We start from the raw sequence: 27,292 nt of genomic DNA, 5'->3' as shown, positions 1-27,292 counted from the left end.
ATCTATCTATCTATCTATCTATCTATCTATCTATCTATCTATCTATCTATCTATCTATCTATCTATCTATCTATCTATCTATCTGTCTGTCTGCCTGTCTGTCTGTCCATCAATCGGTCTGTCCATCCATCTGTCCATCTGTCAGTCAGTCTGTTCATCTATCTATCTATCTATCTATCTATCTATCTATCTATCTATCTATCTATCTATCTATCTATCTATCTATCTATCTATCTATCTATCTATCTATCTATCTATCGGTCCGTCTGTCCATCCATCTTTCAGTCAGTCCTATCTATCTATCTATCTATCTATCTATCTATCTATCTATCTATCTATCTATCTATCTATCTATCTATCTATCTATCTATCTATCGGTCCGTCTGTCCATCCATCTTTCAGTCAGTCTTTCAGTCAATCTATCTCTCTCTCAAAATCATCTCTCTCTCTCTCTCTCTCTCTCTCTCTCTCTCATCATTCTCTCTTAATCACAGAAGGAACCTGAGGAACTGAAGGCAGGTCTCATGACCATTTGTATTTGTTTATTACCGGAATAATTCTGGTGTCCTTGAATATGTGTGTGTGTGTGTGTGTGAGTGTGTGAGTGTGTGAGTGTGTGTGTATTTACAGTCAGAGTGGGAGGGTAGTTCATGACTCTTCGTGGTGTTATTCACATCTTGACCCTTCATTCTTTCCTCACTTTGTGTTTTTTTCTTCTCCTTTCTAAACAGCGAGTGTCTGATTCTCTGGAGCTCGACAAGCCAGAAGAGACGAGGATAGAGAAGAAAAACAGGACAGTGACCCGAGTCAGGGAAATCTCTTGTGTAACCACCTCTTTATTTCATACACTGAAGCTTTTATTTGGCGGAGTTTCTCAGCATGAGGACAGCCATGTTGTGTGAAAGAGTAATAGAGGAGAAATCATGCTGTTATAATTTGATAACTTCCAGGTCGTTTACTGAAAGATTTAGAAAGCTGATGATTTAACCCACACACCTCTTTTATATCAACATTTCACAGAACATTCTAGAAATTGATGGTGAAGTTTATCCACAGTTTAACATGCAGCTGAATAGATCAGGGGTGCCAAAACATATGGCTCATGTCTCAGACCCAGCCTCGTGAAGGATCTAGTCTGGGCCATGAGACGAATTTTGCATCTGTGATTTAAATTGTTTTGTGGACTGTAATTGAACTTAAACTGCTAGTCTGTGTGATTCCACTAGGGGACAGCATAGAGCAATAAACTCAAAACCATAACAAACCATGACATGCTACTAATTAATTCTTGAAATATAACAAAGTTCCAGGTTGTAAAGTTCAAGGGGTTCAAATAGTGACAGAAGAGACTGAAGTGACTTGAATGAACCTGATTTACCAACTCGTAAATACGAACTTCCTAGTAGGACATGAACGCATAGAAGAACACAAAGGCTTTTTTAAGCTAGATGTATCAGAGTTTATATTATGTTCTACATAATTAAGCCTGCAGGATTATGCAGTATTTTGTATTTTCACTTGTTTTTTTCTTTCTTTCCCCATAATTGTTTTGACGCACTCCGGGACCGTGACTAACCAGAGATAACTGATTTCACAGGAAGAGTTTGGTGTGACAAGTGTTGCAATAAGGTTTCCCGGCTTGCTCCTTAAAGACTCCCTGAGAGAGCTGACGCAGACAGAAAGCACACACAAAGTGCTCGGGGTGAAAACGGCGTCCCAGGGCGGAGATGCAGCGGCCGGTGATGGGGTCGTTACACGTGGCACACAGCGTCCCCATCCTGGAGTGGTAGTGCTGGGAGCACAGGGGACGACCATCCAACTCCATGAAACAGCCATCGCCAAAAGGCTTCAGACAATCCTGAGAGAAAGAGAAAGAGAGAGAGAGAGAGAGAGAGAGAGAGAGTGGGGGGGGTTAAAATACAGAAAGAAACTTGAACATCATGAATAAATTTGGGGTGGTGGGGGGCAGAGGACGACAGAAACATAGAGAGTGAGTGAATGAGAAAGAGAGAGAGAGAGAGAGAGAGAGAGAGAGGGAGAGAGAGAAAGGAATGAAAGAAAGTAAGAAAAAGAAAGAAAGAAAGAAAGAAAGAAAGAAAGAAAGAAAGAAAGAAAGAAAGAAAGAAAGAAAGAAAGAAAGAAAGAAAGAAAGAAAGAAAGAAAGAAGAGGGATACAGATAGAGAGAAAATTAAAGAAATGGAAGAAAAGAGAGAAGGGGGGCAGTGGTTAAAACACAGAAAGAAACATCATGACTAATAAGATATTGTGAGAAAGAGGGAAGAGAAAGAAAGGAAGTGGACAGAGCTGAAAAAAGGAATAGGGGAAAGCAGGAGAGAGAAAGCAGAATATAAGACAGGGATACAGGAAGAAAGAAAAGTGATATGTAATAGGTGAAAAGAGGGGGGTGGGGGGGTGGGGTAGAGAATGCACTTCCGGGTTGCCGCCCGGATATATAAGCAGAGTACATACTATGTCCGACGCGAAGTATTGTCCCCAGTTGACCTCACCAAGCCTTTGCTTCATGCACTATTGTTGTTAGATTTTCTGGATTTTTGACCTTTGCCTCTTTCTCTATTTTTGCTGGTTTGTGGATTATTACTGCTTCTGGTTTTGTCTGCCCTGATTATTGCTTCTGGTTTTGACTTTTGCCTGGTTTTCGGACCCTGCCTTTCGATTTAATAAATCTGCTCATGGAACCTAACGCTTCCACCCGGCATTGCTATTTAAAATATTGAGGCTAAAGTGTGTGTGTGTGTGTATGTGTGCGTGTGTCTCACAGCACAGACGAAGCAGTCGGGGTGCCAGGTGCCGTTTGCCGCTGAGAGGTAGTTATCCCTGACCGGCTCGCCGCAACCCGAACACTTCGGAGCAAACAGCATGTAAAAATCTTTGGGACAGTATGGCTTCCCCTCACACTCCATAAATCCTGCACACACACACAACACCAGCAAAGTAACATTACTAAACACACAGGGCAGGAGGTAGCGTGTTGTGCTGTCACGCTGTGTTATTTCCCTCACCATCAGTTCCGAAACGTTCTCCACAGTGACTGCAGAAGAAATGTTCTGGATGCCACGAGCGGTCCATCGCCGTCAGGATGTTCTTATGAGAAACACACACACACAATTTAACAATACAGCTGAACTGAGGATGAGTAACCGCTTATCTGTGTGAAGGTGTGTAAGGTGTAGAGTAGTGTACAGGTGTGTGTTACCTGTACAATCGGGCCCTGGCAGTACGCACAGCGAGGTGAGTACATGTTCTGGTAGTCGGCCTCGCAGTACGGCTTCCCATCCCGCTCGAAGAACCCTTTAGTGCCAAGTTCCTCTTTACACACCACGCACACAAAGTGCTCCGGGTGCCACACCTGCCCCAGAGCGGTGATCATCTACACACAGGACAGGACATTGGGTTCAGGTGAAAATCAAGTACTAACCTGTCACAAGGTGCCACACGTACCCCAACTTCTACACCTGTCAAAACTGCCCCACCTGCCCCAATACCTGCCACACTTGTCCCACCTTACCAAGGGCCAAAATTATGTAACCCACCACACTTGTCCTACATGATGCATTTACCCCAACTTTCCCATCTGACCCAGAGCCAAACCTATCCCACCTGTCCCACCTGGACTGTCTTTCCCAACTGACCCAGAGCCAAACCTCTACCACCTGCCCAATGTCCCTCACCTTTCCCAACCCACCCAGAGCCAAACCTATTTCACTGGCCCACATACCCCACCTGTCCCAACAGACCCAAATCCAAACCTGTCCCACCTGCACCGTCTTTCCCAACTGACCCAGAGCCAAACCTCTACCTCCTGCCCCATGTCCCTCACCTTTCCCAACCCACCCAGAGCCAAACCTATCCCACTGGCCCACATACCCTACCTCACCCAACTGACCCAAAACCAAACCTCTCCCACCTGCACCACCTTTCCCAACTGACCCAGAGCCAAACCTCTACCACCTGCCCCTTGTCCTTCACCTTTCCCAAGCCACCCAGAGCCAAACCTATCCCACTGGCCCACATACCCTACCTGTCCCAACTGACCCAAAACCAAACCTCTCCCACCTGCACCACCTTTCCCAACTGACCCAGAGCCAAACCTCTACCACCTGCCCCATGTCCTTCACCTTTCCCAACCCACCCAGAGCCAAACCTATCCCACCTGCACCACATACTCTACCTGTCCCAACTGACCCAAAACCAAACCTGTCCCAAATGCCCCATGCCCCTCACTTTTCCCAACTGACATAGAGCTCCATCTTTCCTAATTGACTCACAGACAAATCAATCCCACCTGTCCCACCTCCTTCACCTTTCCTAACTGACCCACAGACAAATCAATTTCACCTGCCCCACCTCCCTCACCTGTTACAAGTGACCCATGGTCAAACTGGACCCACCTGACCAAGAGCCACCAGGTGCTGACCAAGAGCCACAAGGTGTTTATAAATATATTTCAGCATTTACTAGATAAAGTTACAGATAGATAGATAGATAGATAGATAGATAGATAGATAGATAGATAGATAGATAGATAGTCTGTTTGTCTATATCAGTGTCTTTCTCTCTGCCTTTCTTTCTGCTTTTCTGTCTGCCTTGCCTGTCTCACTGACCTTGCCAGCGATGCACTTCCCACAGGAAGCGCAGTGTCCCTTGGCCATAGTGCGCACTCCCATCTTCTCCATATCCGAGCTCAGCGTTCCCAGAAGGTTGTCAATTATGTCTTTGTTTTTGGACAGGTTCTCTGCTCCTGGATCATTCTGCTTGCTGTTTCCTGTGGTTTCCTTCTTGTCTTCTGGCATTTTCTCTTTTTCAGACTTCGGAGTGAGTGGTGGCTGATCTGGGACCTTAGACACAGGATGAAGGTTTTTTTAGTTTTTAATATGATATTATATTCTATATAAAATACCATCTTTCAGAAACATGACTTGCAATCAAATGCCACATTTAGTGAACAATCCTACTGGAGCTGTACTGCCCTCTAGTGGATTTTAGCAGTAAATTCAGACTGAGTGCTGTAACTCACCTCCAGGTCAAGACCCAGCAGCTCATTCATGATGGAGTCCAGCTCTCGAGTGGCCGTCCCGGGGCTCATCACCTCGGCCGAGACCGGAGCAGGCAGCTGACTGAGAATGGAGAGAGTAAATGATTTTAACAAACATTTCCAGAAGGAGTTTATTACAAAAGCACTTTTATCTGCTTACGTTTGCATGTTATGAAACATCCACGAAACAAAGTTCGTGGAATCAGTTTCGTTACAGCAGCTATAAGTAGTGGTTCCCTTAATCAGTTTCCTCTATCGAAGTTAATAAGCCACATCTTATTTGGAGTAAGTGGAAACCTGAAGAATTTGGAGTAAGTGTAAAGAGAAAAATTTTTCTCACAGCACCACCCTGCTGTTGATTATTTTCCTATAACAGCACACTAAAGTTTTATTCCTTACAAAAATAGCAACAGTTTAAACAGACGTCTTACCTGTACACATTTTTGCTGGTGTTTTGTCCGGATGTCGCGCCGCTACCTAAGGTCTGAATAACAGAGAGTTATCAATGTTAAAGAGTTTATGTCAATATCAAGAGTTGTCAGTATTATAATGACATGCAAATTATATTCATGAAATATCATGCTGGATGTTCTGGTGAGTGTCAGGGTCCTGACCTGAGCAGACAGGTCTAGGTTGAGCTTTTTATCCGAATCCTTTTTGCTGGTGTTTGCAGCCAACTCCTCCAACAGCAGGTCTGTGTAGGGTACAATCACATTTACTTTTACATTCATAAAGAAGTGAAATGAAATACACCAATCAGCCATAACATTATGACTTCATTATATTATGAAGAGGTGAAGTGAATAAGACTGATGATCTCCTCATCATGGCACCTGTTAGTGGGTGGGATATATTAGGCGGTAAGTGAATATTTTTTCCTTAAAGTTGATGTTAGAAGCAGAAAAAATGGGCAAGCGTAAGGATTTCAGCGAGTTTGACCAGTAGGGCCAAATTGTGATGGCTAGACCACTAGATCAGAGCATCTCCAAAACACTTGCAGTTCTTGTGGAGTGTTCCCGGTCTGCAGTGGTCAGTATCTATCAAAAGTGTCCTTTAAGTACTGTAAGTTGTGAGGTCACATAAAGGACTTAAAGGATCTGCTGCTAACATCTTGGTGCCAGATACCACAGCACACCTTCAGGGATCTAGTGGAGGACATGCCTCGACGGGTCAGGGCTGTTTTATCAGCAAAATGGGGGACCAACACAATATTATGCAGGTGGTCATAATGTTATGCCTGATTGGTGTATATTTATATAGTCAACAAAACTGAAGTAAGCTGATTAGAACTAACCTGCACTAATTAAAGAAGCATGTTTACCTGTTTATATGTTTATCTTGGACATGTTACAAAACATCCACAAAGCAACGTTAGTTTCAGGAACCAGTTTCGTTATAAAGCAGCTATAAACAGTTGTTCCCTTAACAGATTCTCAGTTTCCTCTATCAAAGCTGATAAACCACAACGTATCATGTCAGTGAGAAACTTTATATTTAGAACTTTATATTTACATCAGAGACTCCTTACAGAAATGTCTCACACACAAACACACATACACACACACATAAAGGTTGTAAATCCTTGTGAAAGAGCTGTTACTATGGAAACGATAACGTCTGTGTGCGGTGTTAAGTCAGTTGTTAGTAACTAAGCAAGAGCTAAACACACACACACAACACACACACACATAACACACACATCCTGTTTTAAATGCACCTTCACTCTTTTCAGGGGAAGTGATTCAGGCTTTACTGCTTTTCCCCCAGCAGCAGATGTGGAACTAACCAAATGGCCGAAATTTCACCCTCAGTAACGTAATGTCTAACGATCGCGATTGAACCGCGAGGAATCTGCACCGTTAGCGTGCGCTGCCTCGTGCTGGGGGGAGATAAGGGAAAAAAAACAAAAACAAACGAGAAGTCTAAAATGGGAATAAGCAGGTTTCAGTAATGTTCTGCAAAACCGAGCATGCTTATTTCCTCGCTCTCTCAAATGTCCACTGGACCACAAACCCGCTGACATGCAGTCACTTCAGCTGGACGGAGGAATTATGGCTAGTAAATGGTGGCTGTTCGGGCGTCCCTTCTTTAAGATGGTGGAAAGGTGAAAAACAGGTGACTTTCTGCAGCATTTCATTACGACTATGAATTTCTGAGAAAAATAAAATAAAATAAAATAAAATAAAATAAAATAAAATAAAATAAAATAAAATAAAATAAAATAACAATTAAATAACAATTAAATAAATAATAGTTTATCTGTATTTAGTTACATTTTTAATTCTCTCTCTCTCTCACACACACACACAGTATGTGTTATTATAGAGTGAGCGAAAATGTAATAATCTTCACACATATGTTATCAGTGTTAGAGTAACATTTTGTGAGTATCATGATACAGTAATACAGTAAAGCGGCCGTGTTTCACTGTGTGACAAAAACAGGAAACTGATTTTTTATTTTTTTTTTAAAGAAATGAGAATTGCACAACACTATATGACTTTACATGTTCACTGAAACAGGTTAATGGTTTAAAGAAATAAAATAAAATTAAAATTTTATTTATTATTTTATTTTCTTTCATTAAATACAAGGTCAATCATTTCCCAAAATCTGATCCACAAAGTAAATAGTCTTTGAGCATCTTGATTCCTAAATAATCCCTAATTTTCTGAAGTTTGTCTCTAAAACAGAAGCTCACATTTTCCACTAGTGTAATTTGAAGTGCATCAAGTCGAGATAGATAAAATGAAAAATTCTGATTTGGATATCAAGGTAAAGAAATTTCATCTAGTCCTGTACCAGATGGAAACGGGTTTGGAGTTGTAAATGTTTACACTGCATTTAATCCAGAGATGATTTGTATTGTATTTCTGCTTCATACGACTTTTAGGTTAGAATCGATGGCTGCAGGTTCGGGTAAGCTGTGTTTATAGAGAAGACTCAAAGCCTTGTTCTGGGAGGAGAACCAGAGATACCAGAGAATCTGAGGGAATCTTAGAGGAAAGTGGAGATCCCAGAACAAACTAGAAAACTGAAAGGAAATTTGAGACCCCAGAGAATACCAGAGAACCTCAATGAAAGCAGAGAATCCAGAGGATTTCAGGTAACCTGAAGGAGAACCTTTCAGAGAACCTAAAGAAAACAAGAGAACCCAGGGAATACCAGAGAACCTGATGGAATCCAGAGAACTCAGAGGATACCAGAGAACCTGATACAAACCAGAGAACCTAAAGGAAACAAGAGATCCCAGAGGATACCAGAGAACCTGAAGGAACCAGAGAACCTAAAGAAAATAAGAGAACTCAGAGAATACCAGAGAACCTAAAGAAAACCAGAGAATCTAAAGGAAACAAGATAACCCAGAGAATACCAGAGAACCTGAAGGTAACAAGAGAACCCAGAGGATACCAGAGAACCTAAAGCAAACCAGAGAATCTGAAGGAAACAAGAGAACCAAGAGAATACTAGAGAATCTTAAAGAATCCTAAAGAAAACTATAGAACATGAAGAAAACGAGATCCCTGAGGAAACCAGAGAATCTGAAGGAAAGCAGAGAACCCAGAGAATAGCAGAGAACCTGAAAGAAACAAGAGAACCCAGAGGATACCAGAGAACCATGATAGAAATCAGAGAACCTGATGGATACCAGAGAACCTAAAGGAAACAAGAGAATCTGAAGGAAACAATAGAACCCAGAGGATACTAGAGAACCTGCTGGAAACCAGAAAACTTGAATAAAACAAGAGAACACACTGGATACCAGAGAACCTAAAGGAAACTAGAGAGCCCAGAGGATACCAGACAACCTAAAGGAAATAAGAGAATATGAAATAAACAAAAGAATCTAGGGAATACCAGAGAACCTGATGGAAACCAGACAACCTGAAGAAAACAAGAGAACCCAGATGATACCAGAGAACCATGATAGAAATCAGAGAACATGAAGGAAACCAACAAACCTGGAAGAAACCCAAGAACCAAGAGGAAAGCAGAGAACCCAGAGGAATCTGGAGAACCCAGAAGAAATACATTTTAAATCTTCATAGTTATTAAAGATAAAAATATCTGATGGGTATCAGCTCAGACCAACGCTCAGGGTTTCAGTATCAGACAGGAAAAAGTCGGCGTGTTTCCTGTGACACTAATCCCCCAACTGAGGATGTAAATGTAGGCACCACACTGAGTTTGTTGAAGATATGGTACAGAAGATACAGTACAGATGGAGATTTGGGTCACGTTTGTCGCTCTGACTTTTCTGTGAAAATTCTGTGAAATCTGTTCGACTTCATAGACTGAAAGATTTGCTCTGGAATTTTTTTTCATTTCGTTTTATTGTCATTGTGCAGGTTTTCGCTTCGTCTGTCTCAGTTAAAAGCTTTTCTTTTATTCCATTTTCTAATCAAAATTCCTGAATAAATCTGCTTTCAACATACGATTCCATACGATTCGTAACATCTACTAGCTACTAAAAAAAACCCTCCAGGATCACCTCAGGATCACCTCAGTAATTATACACGTCCTGATTTTGGAGATAAAGACACAATTCAGAGAACCTAGAGGAAACCTGAGAACCTGAAGAATACCTGAGAACCAAAATTAAGCCATAGATTTCAGACAATCTGAGAGAATCCAGAGGTTTTCAGAGAATCTGAAGGAAACCAGACAACCTAAAGACAACCAGAGAACCTAAAGGAAACAACAGAACCCAGAGAATACTAAAGAACCTAAAGAAGACCAGAGAACCAAAAGGAAACAACAGAACCCAGAGAATACCAGAGAAACTGATAGGAACCAGAGAACCTGAAGGAACACCTCAGTAATTATACACATCCTAATTTTGGTGATAAAGGCACAAATTCATGAAGAACTCCACAATTTCCAGCCAAAAGAAGTGAAGGGGTTTAAGCAGTTACTCACCGAGTTCGTCCATGACAACGGCAGTGTGATTTACTTTGGGCATGCACAACATCAACCACTGAAACTGTAACTTCCTCTTCCTGTTAAATTCTTACAACTTTGCAAACCTCACAACTTCACAGCTTCCTGTTTCCATCGTTTAGAGCGTTTATATTCACATCAGAGAGTTTTATATTTCTTATGATCACATTTACTCCTCTTTTACCGCTGCGTTCATGTTGGCGATCAGTTCTCCAGGACAGCCATGACCCTGAACTGAACAAGAACCAGGCCTTAGGAGAACATTTAGAGTTTCTGTCTCTCCAGATTTTCTGGGCTTCTTCTACTTTTTGAATCTGCAAAACCTGAATTCCTTCAGGTTATCTGTTTTCCAGTGGGTTCCTGAGTTTCCTCTGGTTTCTCCAGATTCCACCAGGTTTTCTGTATTAGTCTGGGTTCTCAGGTATCCTTCAGGTTTTCTGGTGTACTTTGGGGTCTCCGGTTACCTCTGGGTTCTCCAGATTCCTCTAGTTTCTCTGGCTTCTTCTGGGTTCTCTGATATCCTCCGGTTTTCTTCAGATTCTTCTTGGTTCACTGGCTTCCTCTGAGTTCCCTAATATCCTTTGAGCTCTCCAGATTCCTCTGTGTTCTCCAGATTCCTTTAGGTTCTCTGGCTTCTTCTGGGTTCTCAGATATCCTCTGGGTTCTCCAGATTCCTCCTGGTTCTCTGGCTTCCTGTACGCTCTCTGATTCCCTCCAGGTTCTCAGGTTTGCTCTCCCCTCCCTAAAACCAGAGGGTAATTAGATTGCATGGTCTAACCTGCTCCTGAGAGTGACTGCATGCGCATGGTGGCCGGGGTAGATCCCTGCCTCACGCCAAGTGATCCCAGGAGAGACTCCGGATCCACCGAGATCATTACCAGAATAGAGCGCTTACTTACTGAAAATGTTTGTGCTGATCTCTTCATAATTAATACATAATTTGTGCATCTTAGGAAGGTGTGTGTGTGTGTGTGTGTGTGTGAGAGAGAGAGAGAGAGAGAGAGAGAGCGCGCGCAATCTGGGTATAATGAATATAGCACAAATTTTGTGAAATCTTTATGTCTTTATAGCTTGTATATCAAATAAGATATTGTGCAGAGAAAAAAACGAACACTTGTGATCATATAAAGTCATTTAGAGAAGAAGTAAACGGTGCAACATCAGTATATACTGTATAAATGGATGGGGACATGGATTGCTCCAGAAGACTACATTTCCCATGAAACCTTGCTGTTAACACACACTTCCTGATTTTTTTAACGGGGTTACCGTGGATATTTTGACTTCCATGACGGGCATTAAAGCAAAACATGAATTAAAGTGAATGCTTTTGTTTATCCTGGTTAAATTTACACTATTACAGACGGGTTTTTCCGTATTTATTGTGTTTTTATTATTCGCTGAAAGACTTCACGCTAGCTTGCTTAAAAGGGCAACGGAGAAGTGCAGGTGGGGCCCACTATTAAAAAAGCGTGCATGATAAGAAGGTAAGCGGTCGTGTACCTACTTTAACGAGCACCTGATTTTAACTTCGTGTTTGTTTATGTCGGTTTATTAGTGTTATTTGCGTGCTTATAACTGTCGACATTTGTTTTCGCTCATTCAAGGTGAGTGAAATAGAAAGGAAAATGGCGACGGTGAAAATCGCACACTAGCGCACTAAATAGTATGGCTAAACAGTACGCATTCAGCCGGGCGTAGATACTATAGAGTACGGTAGTATGCAGCGTTGGAACGTCACCATGGCGACATGTAACCACGTGACCGTTCTTCGTTAGCATACTACTAAAATGACATTTATCTAAGCTGACTAAATAATTAAGGTGTTGTATTGAAACTCTAACCTATTAAGTCTTGTTACAGAAATATTTTTTTATATGATATTAAAGTAATAACACGGTGTTTAAATGTCACATCCTAAAAAACAGCTCTTAATATCTTATCCTCCCCTCAGTTTGCGATGGCTAATATTTTTGCAAATAAAGGCTAATACTAGAGGGTTGCCAGATCCGTTTTTCCACCAATTGCGGGTTTTGTATCTGAAAAATTGCCAAAGGTTTTGGGACACCCCTCCAAATCATGGAGTTCAGGTGTTGTTTTTCAGGGGTTGGGTTCTTAGTTCCAGTGAAAGGAACTCTTAATTCTTCAGCTTCATACCAAGACATTTTGGACAATTTCATGCTCCCAACTTTGTGGGTACTTCCTGTTCCAACATGACTGCACACCAGTGCACAAAGCAAGGTCCATAAAGACATGGATGAGTGAGTTTGGTGTGGAGGAACTTGACTGACCTGCACAGAGTCCTGACCTCAACCCCATAGAACACCTTCAGGATAAATTAGAGTGGAGACAAAAACTGGGACGTCTGCCTTTACATGCACATGAATGTAATATGGAGTTGTCCCACCCTTTGCAGTTATAACAGCTTCAACTCTTCTGGGAAGGCTTTCCACAAGGTTTAGGAGTGTGTTTATGGGAATTTTTGACCGTTCCTCTAGAAGCACTTTGATGTTGGATGAGAAGGTCTGGCTCACAGTCTCCGCTCTAATTCATCACAAAGGTGTTCTATGGGGTTGAGGTCAGGACTCTGTGCAGGTCAGTCAAGTTCCTCCACACCAAACTCACTCATCCATGTCTTTATGGACCTTGCTTTGTGCACTGGTGTGCAGTCATGTTGGAACAGGAAGGGGTCATCCCCAAACTGTTCCCAAAAAAAGGGAGCATGAAATTGTCCAAAATGTCTTGGTATGCTGAAGCTGGAACTAAGGGGCCGAGTCCAACCCCTGAAAAACAACACCTGAATTCAATGATTTGGAGGGGTGTCCCAAAACCTTTGACAATATAGTGTAGCTAGTACAGTTAGCAGGAGCATAACATGTAACTCAACCAATGTTCACACAGATCAGTAGTGTATTGTTTAATTTGGGGTTTGCTAGTTTGCAATAGAAACTTTATATAGTTAGTTGGTTAGTCTAATAAGAAATAAATCACTTTGGACAGACCTCACATGCAAAAAGAGAAAAATGACAAGATGAGCAACCTGTCACTTGCTAGTGTGAACGTAGGGTCAGGGTGCTTTTAGAGTTTTAATGCTGGATTTGTTAAGCAGTGTATTATCTGCAATAGCCAGATTTGTTAATAATTTAACTGAGTAGCAGTGCATGCAAAGAAAAGAGAAGAGGGCCGAGTATGGATCCCTGAGGAACATCCTACACTTGTTTTTTGGTAATGTAATAGAATGTTCTTCTCTGAAAGTAAGAAAACCAAACCCCCTGAATGTTCTAGAAAGCTCAACAGCTTCAGAGGCAACGGATATGTTGTTCAAATGAGCACAGAGCCCTTATTAACGATCTGCTTTACTCACATTCCTACTCCAGGGCGTTTATTTCTTCTCTCCATCATGGCTTCTAATAAAGAGGCTCAGCGCAGGCAGCGGCGGAGGGAGCTGGACGCTAGGAGGAGTAGGCTTCGGGTGCGACTCGGCTCATGGCCGGACAGCTGGAGTAAACTGAAGGACCAGCTGGGTTTCTCTCTCCATTCTGAGCTGGCACAGTTCCTGCTGGACAGGTAATGATGGAGCTGCAATAGAAATAAGGAATGAAATATTCCACTAGAAGTGATAAATTCTTTAACACTAAAGAAATGTAAACATCTATTACACTTTATATTCTTACATTATAGCAGCTATAAACGTTTACTACTCTATTGATATCCACCCTGAAAGCTTCCCTGTCTCAAACAACCTCACAGCACTGACACTGGAGACTCCTTACTTATTATTATTAAATTCTATACTTTAAAGCAATGTAGTAAATGCTTGGATCAGTGTGACACTTGAATGGGTGAATATTTAAGGTGGATTAAATTTTTGGTTCCTTGTTTTCTCCAACAGTTACTCCTGTAAAGTGTGCAGCTCAGGTTCAGGTAACGTAAAGACTATTCCTTTTACAAGCATTTGAAATCAAAGATAAATGTATTCAAAGATATGGTTCCATCTAGCACCTGAAAGCAGAGGAAACTCTTCAGAGATGCTTCTCTAAAGCTCCTTTATAAAGCAAGAACCATTGCTCGTCCAAGGAACCCTTGAGGAACCGTTCTGATAACGCGTCTGTGTCTCGTGCAGGCGATGGGAATGAAGTGGTCTCTGTAACCGTATCTTCTCTGGATCAGCTGATCCTGCTGGTCCACAGTCACGGTCAGCAGTGCCCTTCGACCCCGAGACTGCAACCTGACCCGTGCAGACAGGAAGTGAAGGAGAGACCGCTGGCGGAAGATCCTGAAACCTTCACAAGATTGTCTGAAACAGCAGAACTGCACCTTAGGTACGTCTGCGAAGGCGGACACGCGTTCACCTGGTGTCCGATACACACCCAGAGGGACGACGACGGAGAGATGAGTAAACGAGGCAGTGCTGCTCCTTCAGGGATCAGGGAACGACAGAGGAAAGGAACGAAACAGGATGAGGTGTTCAGGACGAGGAGCGCAAGAGGGAGAAGTGTCAACGATGGATTCGGACAGAGCGACGAGACGGAACGAGTCACCTCGCCTGCCTCAGGAGAAAATGAGGAAGCCGGTAAACCTCAAAATACAAGATATCTATCTTGTTTTATTTTTTTAAGTCTGTTAAATCGTGACCTTTCTGAACTTCTAGAACAACTTTGTGACCGCGATGTACAGGTTGCAGCTTCACAGGAAGGAAGTGATGCGTCTCTTCTTCTTGCCTCAACCACAGAGATAAGGTACAGATTTGTTGAAATCTTTTTTTTTTCCACCTTTGTACACTAGCACAGACGAGGCAGCGGCGCTAACTTGCTCGTCGCTGTTGCGATCTCCCTTCTGATTGGTCAGTTAGATTCCAGTCTCAGCAGCCCGGTCAGTAGCGCAGGTTTGAGTTACGTTACTGTTTCTGTAGCAACAGAGTGCACCCAGAGTGCTGTACGGCAGATAAAACAGAACCATGGAGTGTCTGGTGTAACAGTCAGCACTCTGTAACAGTCGAAGAGTTCAAGACTGAGAAATTCACCTATCATAAAAAGCTGTGTTTTTTAGCTTTATTTACTACACAATGGATGAAAAGAGAAGCTAGTGAGGGAATGATGCTTGCTCTATATCTGTGTGTGTGTGTGTGTCTTTAATAAAGTAAAAATTGTAATTATTTTCAAATCTATATAGCAAAAGAGAAGTTCATATTGTATTAGTAACATCCACATACACAGTACACATGATTAAAAAAAAAAAAATAGAATAAAAATAGAGTGAGGATAAAAAATAAAAATAAAATGACAGTGCAGTAGTGAAGGGAAAACTATATAGAAAATATAAAAAATATGACACTTCCTGCAATTCCTCTCTTTTTTTCCAAAATTCTGCAAAACAGACTGCAAATTTGTTTGAAAAATAATTTCCCTGTACATAATTTATTTATGTATTTGTTTATTTATCTGTTTGTTTTGGCAGGACAGAAGTAGCTGCATACTGTGTAATAAAATATTCTTCTACACTGAGAGCAATATTCAGGTTTTAAAATGAAAATCCTGAATAAATTTGAAAGCCTTAATGTGAGAAAACAGATATTATTGTATTAGGAGGCACATAATAGAGTGTAAAGCTTTATACTCAGGCTGCTTAATGCACAGAATCTGACAATTCATACACCGCAGAACTGTATACTGATATGAGATATGATCTGATATGAGATATGATCTGATATGATATGAGATATGACTAACTACACATCTTGTGGCAGCGCTGAGACTGAAGCTGACGATTCTTCAAATATCAGAGATGAGCTCCTGAACCCTGTGGAGAGGTTTGTAGCCTGATTTGCACTTTGACTCAGTGATTCAGTGTTGATCGGGTCCGAGTGTAGAAGTGTGAGAGAAAGATGCTTCTGAAACTCCGCCTACATCCTCATGAACTTCTTCTCTTTTTCTAATGTTGTGTTCTTCGCTCTTGACACACACACACACACACACACACACACACACACACATTAGACGTGTATATTGGGGATTCACGAACACTATGAACACTGAATATTCGTTTATTCGTTCTTTTGTTCTCACTAAAAGCTTTTATCCTGGTCAGGGTTTACTTCCTGTATTTTTATAATATATACACTATATTGCCAAAAGTATTCGCTCACCTGCCTTGACTCACATATGAACTTAAGTGACATCCCATTTGTGAGGTCACACACTGATGTTGGACGAGAAGGCCTGGCTCTCAGTCTCCACTCTAATTCATCCCAAAGGTGTTCTATCGGGTTGAGGTCAGGACTCTGTGCAGGCCAGTCAAGTTCCTCCACACCAGACTCTGTCATCCATGTCTTTATGGACCTTGCTTTGTGCACTGGTGCACAGTCATGTTGGAAGAGGAAGGGGCCAGCTCCAAACTGTTCCCACAAAGTTGGGAGCATGGAATTGTCCAAAATGTCTTGGTATGCTGAAGCATTCAGAGTTCCTTTCACTGGAACTAAGGGGCCAAGCCCAGCTCCTGAAAAACAACCCCACACCATAATCCCCCCTCCACCAAACTTTACACTTGGCACAATGCAGTCAGACAAGTACCGTTCTCCTGGCAACCGCCAAACCCAGACTCGTCCATCAGATTGCCAGATGGAGAAGCGCGATTCGTCACTCCAGAGAACGCGTCTCCACTGCTCTAGAGTCCAGTGGCGGCGTGCTTTACACCACTGCATCCGACGCTTTGCATTGCACTTGGTGATGTATGGCTTGGATGCAGCTGCTCGGCCATGGAAACCCATTCCATGAAGCTCTCTGCACACTGTTCTTGAGCTAATCTGAAGGCCACATGAAGTTTGGAGGTCTGTAGCGATTGACTCTGCAGAAAGTTGGCGACCTCTTCGCACTATGCGCCTCAGCATCCGCTGACCCCGCTCCGTCAGTTTACGTGGCCTACCACTTCGTGGCTGAGTTGCTGTCGTTCCCAAACACTTCCACGTTCTTATAATACAGCTGACAGTTGACTGTGGAATATTTAGGAGCGAGGAAATTTCACGACTGGATTTGTTGCACAGGTGGCATCCTATCACAGTTCCACACTGGAATTCACTGAGCTCCTGAGAGCGACCCATTCTTTCACAACAGTCTGCATGCCTAGGTGCTTGATTTTATACACCTGTGGCCATGGAAGTGATTGGAACACCTGATTCTGATTATTTGGATGGGTGAGCGACTACTTTTGGCAATATAGTGTATATGTATGTGTATATATACGTATATATATATGTGAGTCTGAGTGCTGTGATGTAATACAGATGCTGGGATCAATCAGGTCATGGTATGGGTTTCTGAGATCATGTGATATGTGGTTTTTTTCTTTAAATAAGTTTATGCTACGGAAGTCCTAAGAGGCCATGCATTATTATATTTTTTCTTTCTTGTTGTCTCGTGATCACGATTTAATTTTTCTGTCTTTTTTTGCATAAGATCGTGTTCTAGAGGCAGTAAACGCGCAGTAAAGCAGCATCATGGATGATCGCATTGGCTATTATTTTGATCAGTAATTCACTCAGACTGATCACTGACGGATACATTCACGAGAAAATTAAGAGAAAACAGCTTTTGTTATGCCGAGATCACGAGAAAATGAAGTCGTAATGCCGAGAAAACAACTTTGTTACATCAAAATCACGAGACAATCAAGTCGTGATCACGAGGAAACAGCTTTTGTCATGTCGAAGTCGCAAGAAAATTACGTCTCGATAACGAGAAAACAACTTTTATGTCGTGGTCACTAGAAAAGAAATTTTGCTATGCCGAGATCGCAAGAAAATTGTCTTGATAGCTAGAAAACGTTTGTCGTAATAACGAGAAAACAACTTTTACATCGAGGAAATTAAGTCATAATAATGAGAAAAGAACTTATATGTCGTGGTCACAAGAAAAGAACTTTTGCAATGGCGAGATCGCAAGAAAATTGTCTTAATAACTAGAAAATGTTTATGTCGAGATCACGAGGCAATTAAGTTGTGATCACGAAAAAAACAACTTTTATGTCGAAATCACAAGAAAACCTTTATGTCGGGGAAATGAAGTCGTGATCACGAGAAAACAACTTGTATGTCTTGATCACAAGAAAACAAGAAAAAATAAACAATATAATAATTGGTGGCCTCTTGGGACTTCCGCTCTAAGGCACGACTAAATAACAACGAGCTCCTATAAACCTTAATAAAGAGGAGTTTGAGGGACGCGGTGTTACAAACAGCTTTCTTGTCTCCATCAGGGATGTGCTACAGGCTGCAGTTCCGAACTCCACCACCAGAGGGCGTGAGAGGACAGAAGATGCTCCTGAGACGCGGAAAGCCGAGCAGTGCAGGAGGAGAGCAGGAGCGAGGAGAAAATCCAGCAGGTGGCTTTCACATCTCTTCCAATAAAGAGGCAGTTTACAGTCATTAAAGTCTCGTTTATTTATTTTAACACATTAAAACTGATCTTTCAGACAGAAAGACGAGGTTTCACAGATGAGCAGCAGAAGGAACAGGTTTGTAGTAGAAAAACTCCAGTTTAATACACTGATCAGGCATAACATTATGACCACCTGTCTAATTGTTTTGCTGCCAAAACAGCCCTGACCCGTCCTGCACTGTGTATTCTGACCCCTTTCTATCAGAACCAGCATTAACTTCTTCAGCAGTTTGATCAACAGTAGCTCGTCTGTTGGATCGGATCACACGGGCCAGCCTTCTCTCCCCATGTTCATCAATGAGCCTTGACCGCCCATGACCCTGTCACCGGTTCACCACTGTTCCTTCCTTGGACCACTTTTGATAGATACTGACCACTGCAGACCGGGAACACCCCACAAGAGCTGCAGTTTTGGAGATGTTCTGATCCAGTGGTCTAGCCATCACAATTTGGCCCTTTTGGTCAAACTCGCTCAAATCCTTACACTTGTCCATTTTTCCTGCTTCTAACATCAACTTTGAGGACAAAATGTTCACTTGCTGCCTAATATATCCCACCCACTAACAGGTGCCATGATGAGGAGATACTCAGTCTTATTCACTTCCTGGCACTGGTCATAATGTTATGGCTGTATTTAGTTTGAATTCCACTGTAATGTTGATCTTTTGATAATTATTCAGTTGTGTTGTTTTGTTTTTTATTTAGAAAACCAACTCCCAAGCTGATTTTACCCTGTGAGTTTGACGGCTGCTGGAAGATATTTTCTAGCCGTCAGTACCTCAACGTGAGTGTTATTCAGGATTCTACCCTCATGCTCGGGGATCTACTGGGATTACTGGGACCACAGTGAAGTTGATTATTTACCTGTAACAGTGCGTCCTGAAGAGTTTTACTCCTCACGTTTTATCCGTTTATAGTTACATTTAACAGCCGTGCATCACGTTAGTTCTTCTTCTCGTGTAGATTAAAGCAGCACTAAACATTTTTTTATTCCTTTGAATTACATCAGTGGATTTTCTTTTGAAGTAAAAATGAAAAATCGCACATTTCTAATTCACTGACACTGGAGACTCCTTAAAATAATGATAAATAATGAAATAATCACTAATGTAAAGTATCATAGTCACTCTCCTTTCCCCAATAAAACATGTCATAGAATGTAATCCCATATTTTACCCCAATTCAATTTATTTGTATAGCACCTTATACAATGTACATGGTCTCAAAACAGCTTTACCGAAATAGAGAAAGGAGAAAAAAAATTATTAAATTATAAAATTAAATTATTAAACAATTTTATCCCTATATTTATTACATAATATTTATTTATTTAATATATATTTTTATATATATTAAATCATTTTTATATATAAAAAACTAAAAATAATGTGTATTATATATATTATTTATATATTAATATAAATAAAAAAATATATATAACCTATATTTTTTAAAAATATATAAATTATTTTATATAATAATGGTCGTAGTTCATGTACAGGTTCTTTTTTGGTAACCTGACACACTGCATGAAGCTTGTTTTCTCTTATTAACGTTAAGAAAGACCGAAAGAGACAAAAAGACAGCTGTATACAGCTGTGCCGTGAGTCAGAACAGAACAGAAACAGTTTCATGGAAATTCCACAGCATTAAAGGTAACTCTAAACGAAAAAGAAGCACTGGATGTTGGTATGTTTTCTGTGGTTTCAGTGGAATAAAAGCCTTTAGGAAACTGAGCTATCATCAGTGATTATTTGTCTGTAACCGCACAACACACACCCAGTTTTATTCCTCACAGGATATTCTGATAAAAACAAACCTTCCTGTATTCATACCCAGCTGTGTGACTTTTGTATTGTAGAGTAAATGTCCTTAAAGGTTTATTATTTGTTTGTATAAAGTCTTCTTTACTACATTTCTCTCTCTCTCTATCTCTATCTCTATCTCTCTCTCTATCTCTCTCTCAGCACCATATGAAGTACCAGCACTTCCAGCAGAAGACCTTCGCCTGCTCTCATCCCTCCTGTGGGAAATCCTTCAACTTCAAGAAGCACCTTAAAGAACACGAGAAGCTGCACAGCGGTGAGTTCACGTGTCCGGCGAGTCGCAAAAACAAAGAGACCTGAGCTATTCGTTTCAATATGATTGACCTCAAGCATCCTCAGCTAGATGTGGGCGTGTCCACGTCGGAGACACGGCGAGGTTGAGAAAAGTTGAGCTTCATGTGAATACGGAGCGGCCGGTAGAGGTCAGGGGGTCGGGGCAGAGATCACACACTGCTTCTTCTCCTTCATCTCGTATGATAGGATGCAGATAAGTTTATAAACGTAGATGAACGTTGTGACTATGGCAACCAGTAACAGTCAGTTCAATTCAGTTTATAATAATGGTCTCAAAGCAGCTTTAGCTTTAGAGAAGTATAGAAACATTGAAAAAATGATGAAGTTTAAAGTTACTATTTATCCCTAACATTTATCCCTAATGAGAAGCCTGAGGTGATGGTGGTGAGGGAAAAACTCCCTGAGATGACATGAGGAAGAAACCTTGAGAGGAACCAGGCTCAGAAGGGAACCTCATCCTCATTTGGGGACACTGGACAGTCCTTTCTACAACAACAACTAAGAGCTCTTGATGATGGAACTATTAGGTCAGTGTAGTTTCTGAGTTCATTGTAGTCTTAGCACTAATGCTAATGGTGAAACGGCAGAGGCGGCGTGATCGTCTCCTAGTGGTTCTATTTCTCCACAGCAGTCCCCTGGGTCATAGGCTGTCTACACAGATCTAGTTAAGTAGTCTTTATTGGTCCCATATACATTACTGCACATCTTTTTTCACATATCCCATCCGTTGGGGTTAGGGGTCAGAGCACAGGGTCAGCCATGATGCAGAACTCTGGAGCAGGGTGTGTTGGGGGCCTTGCTTAAGGGCCCAACGGTGGCAGCTTGGCAGTGCTTGGTGGTTGCACCTTCCGTTGATCTTCCGATCAACGACCCCAGAGCCTTAACCACTTGAGCTCCCACCGCCTCCAGCAGCACTGAGCACCACCAAGCGACGAGACTCCAACCAGGGGTAGAACGTCTTGATGGATCAGCCAGATCCTAATAGGATTGGAAACACCTAGTCTTAGGCTGCAGCAGCTCAAGAACCGAAACGTACAAGTTTATTAACAGTTTACTCAGAATTAAGGTAAGCAGTAAATATCTAGCTACGTTTTTTCACACTTATCTAGATCATTTGTTAACTTTAAACTTTTAGAAATTACGCCTGAGGAACTGTTAGTTCCTCTGGAGTTTTTGGTTGCACAAGTGCATGTGAAAAGAACATTTACATAATTTCCCATCGGGTTTCGGAGTAGCGTTTGTGTGTCAGTCTCAGTGAAGGAGGCGTGGCCACTGTGTGTCGGTCTTAGTGAAGGAGGCGTGGCCTCTGTGTGTCGGTCTCAGTGAAGGAGGCATGGCCTCTGTGTGTCAGTCTCAGTGAAGAAGGCATGGCCTCTGTGTCAGTCTCAGTGAAGGAGGCGTGGCCTCTGTGTCAGTCTCAGTGAAGGAGGCGTGGCCTCTGTGTCAGTCTCAGTGAAGGAGCCGTGGCCTCTGTGTCAGTCTCAGTGAAGGAGGCATGGCCTCTGTGTCAGTCTCAGGGAAGGAGCCGTGGCCTGTGTGTGTCAGTCTCAGGGAAGGAGCCGTGGCCTGTGTGTGTCAGTCTCAGTGAAGGAGGCGTGGCCTGTGTGTGTCAGTCTCAGTGAAGGAGGCGTGGCCTCTGTGTGTCGGTCTCAGTGAAGGAGGCGTGGCCTCTGTGTGTCGGTCTCAGTGAAGGAGGCGTGGCCTCTGTGTGTCAGTCTCAGTGAAGAAGGCATGGCCTCTGTGTGTCGGTCTCAGGGAAGGAGCCGTGGTCTCTGTGTCAGTCTCAGGGAAGGAGCCGTGGCCTGTGTGTGTCAGTCTCAGTGAAGGAGCCGTGGCCTCTGTGTGTCGGTCTCAGGGAAGGAGCCGTGGCCTCTGTGTCAGTCTCAGGGAAGGAGCCGTGGCCTGTGTGTGTCAGTCTCAGTGAAGGAGGCGTGGCCTGTGTGTGTCGGTCTCAGTGAAGGAGGCGTGGCCTGTGTGTGTCAGTCTCAGGGAAGGAGCCGTGGCCTCTGTGTGTCAGTCTCAGGGAAGGAGCCGTGGCCTGTGTGTGTCAGTCTCAGTGAAGGAGGCGTGGCCTGTGTGTGTCAGTCTCAGTGAAGGAGGCGTGGCCTCTGTGTGTCGGTCTTAGTGAAGGAGGCGTGGCCTCTGTGTGTCGGTCTCAGTGAAGGAGGCGTGGCCTCTGTGTCAGTCTCAGGGAAGGAGCCCTGGCCTCTGTGTGTCAGTCTCAGGGAAGGAGCCCTGGCCTCTGTGTGTCAGTCTCAGGGAAGGAGCCCTGGCCTCTGTGTGTCAGTCTCAGGGAAGGAGCCCTGGCCTCTGTGTGTCAGTCTCAGGGAAGGAGCCCTGGCCTCTGTGTGTCAGTCTCAGGGAAGGAGCCCTGGCCTCTGTGTGTCAGTCTCAGTGAAGGAGGCGTGGCCTCTGTGTGTCAGTCTCAGGGAAGGAGCCCTGGCCTCTGTGTGTCAGTCTCAGGGAAGGAGGCGTGGCCTCTGTGTGTCAGTCTCAGGGAAGGAGCCCTGGCCTCTGTGTGTCAGTCTCAGGGAAGGAGGCGTGGCCTCTGTGTCAGTCTCAGGGAAGGAGCCCTGGCCTCTGTGTGTCAGTCTCAGGGAAGGAGGCGTGGCCTCTGTGTCAGTCTCAGGGAAGGAGCCCTGGCCTCTGTGTGTCAGTCTCAGTGAAGTAGATCTTTGTGGACAGCCAGTGACTCAGGGGACTGCTGTGGAGAAATAGAACCACTTGGAGACGATCACGCCATCTGTGCCATTGCATCGGTCAGCTTTCGGCAGGAAGGAATTAGTTCTAAGTCTATAAAGACCTCAGGAACTACACTGACCTGTTAGTTCCTCAAGAGCTGTTGGTTGCTGTTTTATAAAGGATAGTCCAATTTCACCCAAATGAGGATGAGGTTCCCTTCTGAGCCTGGTTCCTCTCAAGGTTTCTTCCTCATATCATCTCAGGGAGTTTTTCCTCACCACCGTCGCCTCATACTCCGATCCATACTCTCTATTTATTCACTTGGCTTTAAAAAAAACATTCAGTATTCAGTATTTTATCCTGATGGTTATTAATATCCAGAGTAAAACATTTCTGATGTTTCCTCCCTGTAGTGGAATTCCTCTGAGGGTGAAATCTGACCGGCGCTATCGACCCGGGTCAGGAGATCAATGTATGATGTAAGCAAGTGTGTAGTTACGATGAATTAGATGTGCTGTATGTCGAAGTTATGGATATGTGTGTGTGTGTGTTTGATAGATCAGAGAGACTACATCTGTGAATTCTGCGCTCGTGCCTTTCGCACCAGCAGCAACCTGACCATCCACCGCAGAATCCACACGGGAGAGAAACCACTGCAGTAAGAGAATACACACACACATGTACACACACACACACACACATATATATACACACACATACAATGACTGAATAAACGTAGGTAGGTAAGGCTTTTGTACCTGTCAGTCTCAGTAAAGGTGTGTGGCCTATGTGCTTGTCCATCTGAGGGATGGAGGTGTGGCATCTGTGTCTGCCAGTCTCAGTGATGGAGGCGTGGCCTGTTTGCCTGTGAGTCTCAGTGAAGGGAAAGTAGCCTTTGTGTGTCAATCTCAGTGAACTAGGCGTGGCATCTGTGTGTCAGTCTCAGTGAAGTGGGTGTGGCCTGTGTGTCATTCTCAGGGGGAGCAGGTGTGGCCTCTCTGTCAGTCTCAATGAAGTAGGCGTAGCCAGTGTATGTCAGTCTCAGTGAAGTAGGCGTGGCCTGTGTGTGTCAGTCTCAGTGAAGTAGGAGTGGCCACTGTGTCTGTCAGTCCCAGTGAAGTAGGAGTGGCCTCTGTGTCTGTCAGTCTCAGTGAAGTAGGAGTGGCCTCTGTGTCTGTCAGTCTCAGTGAAGTGGATGTGGAACTTACATTCTCGTGTGTGTGTGTGTTTTTCCCAGGTGCGAGGTGTGTGGCTTCACCTGCCGTCAGAAGGCGTCTCTGAACTGGCACATGCGTAAACACGACGCTGAGCGCGGCTACCGGTTTGCGTGCGAGATCTGCGGCCGCCGCTTCGAGAAGAGGGACAACGTGACCGCTCATCGGAGTAAGAGTCACCCAGATCACGTCACCTCTGACCTTCCTAAAGAGTCTACGGCCAATGACCTTTGACCTGCTTGAGCCTGGAGTTATAATTAAGCGTGCGCTAATATTAAATGGTTCAGTGTTTACAAACTTCTTCCTCTGACCTCTTTTTGGGTGTTGCCTTTTAAGGAAAGTGGGCGGAGCCTAGCTCAAATCAGTCAAAACCCAGTGATCTCTAGAGTGCTCTCAGTCGGTTTAATGGAAATAGTACAGCGTCACATACTCCAAATTCCACAACACGCCTCATCCTACAAGCTAAGCTATTCAAGGACAAGTGTTTTATATAGAGCATGAGCAGATTGAATAAGTCCTGGGATGAGAGCAGGATGGTGTTCATGATTACAGCAGCAGCTCTCGGGTATTAGGGCTGTAACTCAATATAAATGCAGATGGAGAGAGAGATGATTAGGTTACTCTGAGATGCTAATAAAATCTGACGCAACTTTCTGCAGCAGACTGTGTGATGAAGCGTGATTTCCATGTTAAATTATACGATGAACATGCCCGTACGATTAAATACGGTCGTTACGTGCTGAAGATGTCAACGTAAATACAAGCGTCCTTCACAGTGGAAATTCTTCTTTTCACAAGGAAATTCTTCTTTTCATGTTTTTTTCACTTTTCACCATCGCAGCTACCACATTTCTAGCTGTACCATGAGTTTCAATTCTCTCTCTCTCTCTTTTATTTTCTCTCTTTCCCTCATCTCTCCCTTATTTCTCTCTCTCCCTTTCTCTGTTTCTCTCTCTCTCTCTCTCTGTCTCATCATTGAATGCCATCATCCTTTTGGTGGCTTTTTTTTTCTTTTAAAGACGTATAATCTTCATCGCTGAACTGGAATTTTTAATAAACGCCACGAGTTTGTTGTCTTGTCGTTTGCAACAAAAGAGCATTTCACGACCACAGACATTTTTACAATTTTTTATTTTTTTTGGAAAAACGATATCAGGCTGGAAATCATAGTATTATTCATATGATAACAAACTTTACCCAAATTAAAATTTTAGTCTGAATCATGTTTTGTTTTTGTCTAAAATTAATATTCATTGATGCTTCAGCTTCATACCCAGACAATTTCATGCTCCCAGCTTTGTGGGAACCAGTGCACAAAGCAAGGTCCATAAAGACATGGAGGAGTGAATTTGGTGTGGAGGAACTTGACTGGCCTGCACAGAGTCCTGACCTCAACTCCATACTGTAGAACACCTTTGGGATGAATTAGAGTGGAGACTGTGAGCCAGGCCAAAACTGGGACGTCTGCCTTTACATGCGCATGAATGTAATATGGAGTTGTCCCGCCCTTTACAGCTACAACAGCTTCAAGTCTTCTGGGAAGGCTTTCCACAAGGTTTAGGAGTGTGTTTATGGGAATTCTTGACCATTCCTCTAGAAGAAGCACATTTGTGAGGTCAGGCACTGATGTTGCACGAGAAGGTCTGGCTCACAGTCTCCTCTCTAATTCATCTCAACGGTGTTCTATGGGGTTGAGGTCAGGACTCTGTGCAGGCTGGTCAAGTTCCTCCACAAGGAAGGGGTCATCCCCAAACTGTTGCCACAAAGCTGGGAGCATGAAATTGTCCAAAATGTCTTGGTATGAAGCTGAAGCATTAAGAGTTCTTTTCACTGGAACTAAGGGGCGGAGCCCGAGTCCTGAAACACAACACCTGAATTCAATGATCTGGAGGGGTGTCCCAATACTTTTGGCAATATAGTGTATGTCCATATATTTTAATGCTGCGTCCTTTTATAGTCATTTCCATCCTAGAAGGCTTCATATAACGTAAACATCATAATAAACTTATTTATAATAACTAATTTGTATTTACAGATCACATCAGTCAGGGCAATTTCTTATTTAAAAAATATATTACACTAAACCAACGCGTTAGTTTCCGCCTCACTCTATGATTGGCGTTTATTTTATCCAATAGCGCTGCTTTGTAACAGGTGGGCGTCGACCGTGCGACCAAGCGCGCGATCCTATTGGCTCGTTCCTTTGCTTTAGAATCCCGCCTTTTTTGACGGTTGCCATGCCTTTCTAGCGTGGCGAAGAAACAGCAGCCAGTCATATAAGAGGTGGGCGGGGACTTTTTGTGGACGCTGTCAGGGGCTCGCTTTACTATCAGATCACATTGAACGCGGCACGGTTTTGCGGGAGTCTTCGTGTCTGTCGTACCGGCACTGAGGGGGAAAAGAAAATGAACCATATCGTCTTTATTCTTTCTCCTAAAAGGTAAAACTACGTTGAATGCCTTTCTCTTTGACCCTTTTGAAATGCTACGGGTTTATAAGAATGTATATGTTTTCTTTTAATTCACGGACATTTCGGTTTTGTATCTCATCTCCAACGCACATACACACCACACCGCCGTGTCCCAAACGGCTTGGTATCGATTACCGTAGTGCACTAGGTAGGGTGCGCGTGGCGTTGATGTACCGTCGTGCGTAGTGCGCTCGTGAAGGGAACCAGTCGCCGTTTGGGATCGAGCGCTAGTCAATGGAGGTTTGGCTCTGAACTATTTGATGAAGAAGCATTTATTTATTTTTGGCCTCGTGTCAAATGAAGCGTTGTTTACCTCCACAAAAATAGTTTATTCCTCATTTTCTCGACATGTCCTACATTTCGTTTAATGCCGTTCTTT

General features: G+C 43.0%; 3 protein-coding genes across 11 annotated transcripts in view; 2 read left to right on the top strand and 1 right to left on the bottom strand.

The window, feature by feature from the left end:
* Positions 1-818: 818 nt before the first annotated feature.
* Positions 819-10,052, bottom strand: lpxn (leupaxin). The gene is made up of 9 exons (XM_058390325.1): positions 9,975-10,052; positions 5,669-5,748; positions 5,486-5,538; positions 5,037-5,136; positions 4,624-4,857; positions 3,216-3,389; positions 3,022-3,103; positions 2,779-2,927; positions 819-1,858 (listed from the first exon to the last, which is right to left on the bottom strand). The coding sequence occupies exons 1-9, from the start codon at positions 10,024-10,026 to the stop codon at positions 1,592-1,594; spliced, it is 1,191 nt and encodes a 396-aa protein (XP_058246308.1). The 5' UTR covers positions 10,027-10,052; the 3' UTR covers positions 819-1,591.
* znf692 (zinc finger protein 692) lies at positions 6,803-25,623 on the top strand. 9 transcript variants are annotated; one of them, XM_058390322.1, is made up of 12 exons: positions 6,803-7,169; positions 13,373-13,562; positions 13,888-13,919; positions 14,119-14,568; positions 14,647-14,734; positions 15,742-15,804; positions 18,246-18,371; positions 18,462-18,503; positions 19,133-19,211; positions 20,395-20,509; positions 23,788-23,887; positions 24,467-25,621. In XM_058390322.1, exons 2-12 carry the CDS (start codon positions 13,396-13,398, stop codon positions 24,675-24,677), a joined length of 1,473 nt encoding a protein of 490 aa, XP_058246305.1. In that variant the 5' UTR covers positions 6,803-7,169; positions 13,373-13,395; the 3' UTR covers positions 24,678-25,621. The 9 variants fall into 9 exon arrangements, 6 of the variants coding, with proteins under 6 accessions (XP_058246305.1, XP_058246304.1, XP_058246303.1 ...); XM_058390321.1 differs by lacking the exon at positions 6,803-7,169 and adding an exon at positions 10,196-11,482; XM_058390320.1 differs by lacking the exon at positions 6,803-7,169 and adding an exon at positions 12,768-13,220 and having other exon boundaries at positions 24,467-25,622.
* A 1,116-nt stretch (positions 25,624-26,739) lies between these two features.
* fcho1 (FCH and mu domain containing endocytic adaptor 1) overlaps positions 26,740-27,292 on the top strand; it is a 60,454-nt gene continuing 59,901 nt past the window's right edge. The window contains exon 1 of the mRNA XM_058388771.1: positions 26,740-26,883. The gene's annotated coding sequence lies outside the window, so the exon portion shown is untranslated. The remainder of the gene's footprint in view (positions 26,884-27,292) is intronic.

Source organism: Hemibagrus wyckioides, linkage group LG05 (assembly GCF_019097595.1).
Source record: "Hemibagrus wyckioides isolate EC202008001 linkage group LG05, SWU_Hwy_1.0, whole genome shotgun sequence".
NCBI classification, from domain to species: domain Eukaryota; kingdom Metazoa; phylum Chordata; class Actinopteri; order Siluriformes; family Bagridae; genus Hemibagrus; species Hemibagrus wyckioides.
Note: the sequence above shows the minus strand (reverse complement) of the source record. Positions and strands in the feature narration are given on the sequence as shown.

Excerpts from the sequence above, each read along its gene's own strand:
- znf692 (XM_058390317.1), top strand. The coding sequence starts at position 13,234 with ATGTTCTTCTCTGAAAGTAAGAAAACCAAACCCCCTGAATGTTCTAGA. Across the intron at positions 18,504-19,132 it reads ATGAGCAGCAGAAGGAACAG|AAAACCAACTCCCAAGCTGA; the intron begins GTTTGTAGTAGA and ends TTTTTTATTTAG. Across the intron at positions 23,888-24,466 it reads ACGGGAGAGAAACCACTGCA|GTGCGAGGTGTGTGGCTTCA; the intron begins GTAAGAGAATAC and ends TGTTTTTCCCAG.
- lpxn (XM_058390325.1), bottom strand. The coding sequence starts at position 10,026 with ATGTTGTGCATGCCCAAAGTAAATCACACTGCCGTTGTCATGGACGAA. Across the intron at positions 5,749-9,974 it reads CGTTGTCATGGACGAACTCG|ACCTGCTGTTGGAGGAGTTG; the intron begins GTGAGTAACTGC and ends TACCCTACACAG. Across the intron at positions 3,104-3,215 it reads GCCAGGGCCCGATTGTACAG|AACATCCTGACGGCGATGGA; the intron begins GTAACACACACC and ends GTTTCTCATAAG.